Raw genomic sequence first — 7,137 nt, 5'->3', positions numbered from 1 at the left:
AAAGGGTCAAGACTTAAAAACTGGAACATTCAAAATGTAACATGATTTTCAAGAGACAGCCAATTGAAAATGCCATTTTGATGGAGTATTTTTTTTAATCCTGGTCATTAAATTGCAACACCAGTCTTAATAAGGGCGAAGTCTACGTGATGCAGAACAATCAGGGAGATCTGATTGGTATCTGGCTCTCTCACCTGTAAAACCAGCAGAGCAGAGCTCAGCTGCACAGTGACGGTCCCACTGGACTTCCAGGACAAATCCTCAGTGTGGTTGTGCATTGTTTTAATTGCCACACAGATGTGCCATAGAACAGGCTAATGAAATGCTGAAAACACCATTTCCAACCTTCCAAACTTCCCTGCTTTTCAAGAGTAGAAAAACACAGAAACTGGCCTCTGCACTGTGACTCTTTGAACAAAGATGCACCGAGGTCGCATGTGTTTGGCTGCAAAGAAAGAACCTGGCATGACAGAGCGAGTCCTTGTTAAGCTAATGCATGCCTTGGGCAAAGCGGGGAGGGAAGCCATCTCTGGCTGGACCTACCCACCATGTAATGGGAAATGGAGAATGACGTATAAAATGGCATATTAATTTTGAGCAGTGTTACAAAAGCAGTTAAATGAGGGGGGAAGGGAACAAAGAAAACTGCTTTTATTAAAAGTCTCTTTTGTTTCACACTAAGGAACCTTTGCAGGGTTTTATTCAGTATTATACCTTGTGGCCCTATTGACCAGAAGGAGCCTTAAGTTTTCAATAGCTGCAGCAGCTGCCGATCAGTACTTATGTTCTAGCTTTCCCAGGAGAAAGGCTTATTGGTACTTAAAATGCATAACACTCCCCCCACCCTCCTTTTTTATTTGCTATGTATAACAGGGAACGGGAGATGAATCAGGCTGTAAATTGATATTAAGCACCAAAGCCTGGCTGTGCCGATGTACTTATGAGAAATTTTCCCATATGATACAGAATCACCCACACCCCGTAAGTGGAGGAGGAGGAGGAGAGGAAGACTGATGTGGCCACAGATCCTCTGACCTCAGCCCTTCTCCACCTCCTTGCACGTGTCCAGCTGCACAGGGTGCTAATGCAGACCAGGGCCAGGGCTACTCAGCTGTGGCATGGTCCCCGAAGCCTTATGCAGCAGAATCACACCAGGGCGGCAAGTGCAGGATTTGTCCTGAGTGCTCAGTCCTGCTCTCAGGAATTGGGCGTAAGGCAGGAGTAACTGCTGGAGTCAGCAAAGTTATTCCTGCTTTACGACATCCTACACGAGAGCAGAACTTGACCTGAAATTTCAACATCACATGCCTTTGTTGAGAGCGTCTTCAGCAAGAGATGCAACAAATCTCAGCGAGAGCACAAAAGCATTCTGTGTTTATGCTGGAGTGCCTGACAGCTGAATTTGGCTGCTGGTATAAGCCTGCATGTATTTTGTGGTGGAATCTGTTGATCCAGTACATGAAATTTGCTAATGGTGCAAGTGCAAATAGCTAGCCAGAGGGCTGGACTACATTACAAAGCCAGGCAGCTTAACTCCATCGCCCAGGGCTGCGAAAAATGTCATGCCCTGGACGATGTAATTAAGCCAACATAAGCCCCAGCATAGAGACCACTAGGGCAATGGAAGAATTCCATTGACTAAGCAACTGCCTCGCAGAGAGGTGGGTTTACTAGCGCAATGGAAGAACCCCTGCCATCGCTGTAGTGTGTTTACACAGCCGCAGCTGTGCCGCTGCAGCATTTCTAGTGTAGACGTGCCCTCCTAGTCTCACACTGGTTTGAACTCTGTATGACTCTATTGCAGCTCTCCCTGATTTACAGCCATGTGAGGGCAGGATCAGGCCCCACGCATCTGAACACTGTTTTCTGTAATCAAAGTAAGATGAACTGCAGAGAAAGGCGTTTGGTAGAACAAAACAGTTTATTGACAGAGGCATTGTCAGTTACAGTCTGATCCCAACTCGAAATGTAAAGCTAATGCTCCAGTCGGTGAGCCATTACACAATATTCACCCTGCTTTCATCTTTGTGGGCCACGTACTGCATGCTCCATTCACAGGCAGTCTGCGGGCTGGGATGGCAACATGTAGGACAAGAGAAAGCCCGCCTATCCCAAATGGAGAAGTTCCCATTACTGTTTACATGTGGAATCGCCAAAGGGACATATTTGAAAGTGAGTGTTCATGACTATACTCCATAGACACCAGGTAATAATACTTTTCATCTTCCAAGCACTTTACAAGCTTTAGTCCTCACAACACCCCTGTGAGGTAGGAAGTATTAACAACTCTATTTTACATATGGGGAAACTGAGGTACAGAGAGGTGAAAAGGGCACGGTCAGCTCAAACCTGGCCTAACAATTAGAGTGTGAAAACAAGTGTTTAACACAGCCTGAGACCAAGAGAATGATTTTTCTTACATGCTAGTAGAAATGTTTGCTTTTCCATCCCGCCCCCTGCAGTGTTTGAAAAATTGGAAGGCAAATTGACTTCAGTGATTTTAATGGTCCCAGATGAGAAAGTAAAAAAAAATAGAAAATAAAAAAAGAGAGAGAAAATAATCTGATTTTAACAATTGTTTCACGTAAAATCATCTAAGTAGTTAGTAACGTACTGGAGGTAAAGACGTTTGCAGCACAGGATTTTGCAGTTGACATTGTCTCTAAGTGACACGCTGCGAATCTGAGATTGAGTCAGAATTGGGACTTTGAGCTCACCTCTCCTTAAAGAGACAAACTGCATTGACTTCCAGTTGGAGCCAATGCCCCTTCACTGGCAGAGCGGATTTCAGAACAGAAAAGCAGCAGAAGCCTCAACAATTCTCATAGCCAAACTCACTCACCCATGTCCTCATTGTGGTTTTATTGAGAAGAGTTTACCATACTCTGCTTTGTACGGAGGTGTCTGCGTTTATGCATAAAGACTTTATTTGGAGAAGTGCAGAGTACCCACAGCTCCCACTGATTTACATCTTGGCTTCCTTCCCTCCCCTCTTTAGTGGGAGTTGCAGGTGCTTATCACTTCCCAGGACCAGGCTCGTCAGGGATCTTCCCATCTCCGCACATAGCAAGGGGTTTTCATCACCCTACTGTCCCCTCTTGCCCTCTCAGGGCCTGCTGTAGGCCCAAGGATTCATGCCTGGGGAGAGACGTGTGCATCATCCCCAGCGGCACCGTCAGGAAATCCATCCAGAACAAAGCCGCAGAGGCTGCATTCACCTTCCTTGCCCCCCACTCCATATACGATGGCTGGGAGCAGTGGCCAGAGAGGAAGCCATGGCAGCGGGGCTCCCTGGCGCTGTCCTTGTCAGGGAATGGGGAAAAGGCCAGAGAGTCTGTGTGGGGCAGTGCTCCATGCAGATGCTCATGTGCCTCTGGCAGCTCTAGGGAATCTGGAGGGGAGGAACCCCTACTCATGCCACAGCAGGGCAAACCCTGCCTCCCCCCAATAGAATCATCTGGGGAAGATTCCACAAAGGGGATCTCCCGGAGGTTTACTCACCCAGAATGATTTCTTATCGGCTTTTTGGTAGGCATGGGTAGGGATGACCCTCCACCTCCACACTGAGAGGTTGCAAAATTTTTCCCTAACTGCATGATTTTATTTTCCCAGAAGGTTTGCAGCCTTTTTTGGATTCAGTTTATTTGGAGCTGATTTAACTATAGCTTCACTTGTATATTTTTAAGACCCATTTGGGATGGCAATTTTTTTTTTTAATATCCTGCCCCCCAGAGCCAGTAGCTCTTTATATCTAGAGCTCTCCTGTAAGGGCTTATGTCTCTATCTAAAATGAATGGAGTGGCTCAGCTTTGTCCCCCCCACACATATATAATATTTACCATATCTATTACGAGATGATATGGCCTGGCTCTACCAAGACAGCCTCTGCACAATTGCCCTGAACCGCTTTACACTGGGCATGGCTTTTCCTTGAAGTGGAACAGCTGCATTTTCCTGATAGGCCAACAGATATTTACCAGTAAAAATAAAGAGTTGTCAAAGCAATAGTTCCAAAATCTAGATTCATTTATATTTCTGGATAATAAGAAGTGTCGCCTAAATAACTATGGTGATAGGTGCTATATAAAAACCAGCTAGAGCTGTCTGGATTCCTTTATAATAGCATTTGAAAGGATGGGTAAAGCTGGCATAGGAAATCCCATCCAAAATTGAAATTCTAGCCTGCTTAATTCAATTCTTCCTCTACTCATTTCTTCTAGTAATAGCACATATACATTTATACAAGGTATTCAAATGATGTTCTAACATCCTGGAAAACAGTGAAATAATTCAAATCAAATGTTTGCAGATACAAAAAGTTGCTTCTATGAAATGAAAACATAAAATATATGCAATTTTCCCCTGGCAGTTTATTATGGTATGAAGAAAAAACATTCTGTGCTTGAAGCTGACGTTATATTACAAATGTATTGCAAAGTATGACGTGACTATTAAAATATGATTACACAAATTATGAACATTTTAAGAAGTTTACAGTACAGTGGATCTTTTATAAACAGACTTAAATATACATATGACAATAGTAGCTGACAAAAAACATCAAAAATTAACTATTTATGTTGATAGACTTTTCCCCTGTGGAAAAAAAAAAGTCTCACATTAAAAACAGAAAATTATGAAAAGCCTTGAAACCAGGAACAAATCACCTGTACACTACAAATATACATGGCAGAGGTGTGCAAACCAGAACTATTGTGTCATTGGATGATACCTCCATACAGGGGCTTTATAATGTTTGGCTGATGTTTGCTCTTCAGGTGTCCTCATTTCACACCATAATTCCTCAATTGGCTGCAATCTGTAGTCACATAATCTGTTAACGGTTGTACTATTATGAGTATATACTCAGTACTAGACAGTTAATGCGTTCAACGCTCTCATCAACATATGGGGGAGTGTATCCTAACTCAAAACTTTGCTGCAATAGGATATCTGTGGGTGGATCCCTCCACCTGCATGAAGCTCTGATGGGATCCACTCACGAGGATCAGTTTGCAGGATGGGTGCTCTGAATAGGTTGACAGTTTAAAAAAAATGCAACTCCTCAATCTTCTTTCTTCACAAGGGAGATAAATTACCATATTTGCTTCCTGTTAAGCCAGTTTGCACAGACACCTCTAGCCCATGTGTTAAGTTATGTCAAAAACATAAGTATTTTATGCTGTAATACACAGTATTACTGAAACTAACAATATTATTTGCATATTTATAACAAGGTATAATGAATTTCCTATAATAAAACAAAAAATGTATGCTGTAGATTTATTTACAAACAGTCCAGCAAAGAAGTATAAATACTTCTATATTTAATGTTTAGGAAAACATAATTTATAAAATATTCAAATATATACAGTCATCTGAAAAACTGCCAATATTAAACTTTGATGCAGGCAAAGAATTGGCCGCGTCCATTCATTCGGTATTGAAAGAGGAGGCAATTTTTGTTGGTTTGTTTTCACTTTTAAAAGTCACACTTAAGTTATTTACAAGTCAGTCTGCTTCCCTATTTGCTAAACGTGTCCAGAGTTTTGAGCGTGCTGTCCCAAAATGTCATCTATCATTGTCAAATTGTTCAACCAGTCTTCATCGTTGTTGCTACTGTTCTTCATCAGGGAGTCAATGAAGTCAGTCTCGCTGCAGTTTCCAGGCAAGATCGAATTGCTCTGTTGTGGCACAAAGTCGTACTGCGGCAGCTCAGAAGCAGTACTCATTCTGTTGAATGTTCCTGACAGCTGGCCTGCGGAGGGGTAACTTGGCGGGCAGAGTCCTTGAGCAGGATTGAGCTGGTTAAAACTGGACATGCCTTGTGGCATGGATTTCATAACATTCATAGCCGGCAATGGTCCTCTGGTTAAATTGTGTCTCAAGTTCTGATTATTCAGTGTGCTCAGGCTCTGGCCAGACTGTCCCAGGTTTAGTTTTTGCATCTGTCTGACCTGGACTCCAGGCACAATCTGATTAGGCGGCGCTACAGCCTGGTGGGAAAACTGCTGACCTGATATATTTGGTCTCACATTCTGTTTGGAGACGAGAGGGTTACTGGAGAATTGCTGCATGCTGGTATCCATTTGGCTTTGATTTGGCATTCTTGAAACCCCAGTTGGTGTCCACATCTGAGCAGATGCGCTGGGGTAGACAGTAGAAATTCTTGGCATACTAGGCTGTCTTAAGTGTTGCTGAGTTGCTGAGTGATTTGTTAAGGAACTGGAGTTAAAGCTAGACAATGTCATTCCTGGCCGGACAGTAGCATGGCTGTGAACCGTTTGGCATCCTGAGTGCATGCCCAGAGAGGTTTGGTTTGGTCGCAGAGGGATGTTAAAATCGGAATTAGGTGGAAAAATCCCTTGCTGTTTGCCAGGATTATGCGGAATCATAACCATTGTCCCACTGTTCTGGTTAACAGTGGTTGGAGTAAGTCCGGAGCCCAAGGTGTTCTGAAGTATTCCCGGGTTGGATGCCATCATGCGGTGATTCAGTGGAGGAGCTGGCATGGACTGACCGCAGTCAGTAGGAATAGGTTGTGGTACTGCTGTATATAAAAAGAGGTATATGTTAAACATTAAGGCTGCATTTATCCCTGAAACATGGCAGATTTTTAATAGGATGCTTTGCTTTAATTCTTCTCTTTCATTAAACAGGCCTCGCCACAGCATTCCTTGTCACAGAGTTACTACTTGAGTGATAAGAAAATAGGAGAATCCTATCTTATGTGACAAAATGTAGAATGGTTTTCTTTCAATGCAAAGTATCATTAAGAGCGCTGCATTTAATGAGCACCCGGCTCGTCAAAGCTTTTAGTAGCACACACTTTCACTCCTTACCCTGAAACTGATTTATCTGCTGGGGCGCAAATGAACTCCTCTGCTCAGATGCTACTCCCAGCATGTTTTGTTTCTGCTTCTCCTGAAAAACAAGAGAAAGAGTTGTCACGTTGCAGCCTCTCAAGGAACAAAAATAACAGCAGACATCTGAAGTATGGCTAGTTGGGCACTAACAACCTACCCAGCTACACACACAAGCTCTTCAGACGTGCAGCCCAGACAGTTCATTTCAGTCAGGAACCTAATTGTTCACGTGCCCCTTCTTACAAAGGTGTCTTCTATATAGCACAGTCTA

At 43.3% G+C, this 7,137-nt stretch overlaps 1 protein-coding gene across 1 annotated transcript in view; it reads right to left on the bottom strand.

Moving 5' to 3' along the window:
* Positions 1 to 4,350: 4,350 nt before the first annotated feature.
* MAMLD1 (mastermind like domain containing 1) overlaps positions 4,351 to 7,137 on the bottom strand; it is a 95,030-nt gene continuing 92,243 nt past the window's right edge. The window contains exons 4-5 of the mRNA XM_050964730.1: positions 6,843 to 6,924; positions 4,351 to 6,550 (exon numbers count right to left, since the gene is read on the bottom strand). Of these exons, the coding sequence (XP_050820687.1) occupies positions 5,532 to 6,550; positions 6,843 to 6,924 (1,101 nt within the window). The 3' untranslated portion in view covers positions 4,351 to 5,531. The remainder of the gene's footprint in view (positions 6,551 to 6,842; positions 6,925 to 7,137) is intronic.

Source organism: Gopherus flavomarginatus, chromosome 8 (assembly GCF_025201925.1).
Source record: "Gopherus flavomarginatus isolate rGopFla2 chromosome 8, rGopFla2.mat.asm, whole genome shotgun sequence".
Classification (NCBI taxonomy): Eukaryota; Metazoa; Chordata; order Testudines; family Testudinidae; genus Gopherus; species Gopherus flavomarginatus.
The sequence above is the reverse complement of the archived record's forward strand: the minus strand, read 5'-3'. Positions and strand labels throughout refer to the sequence as shown.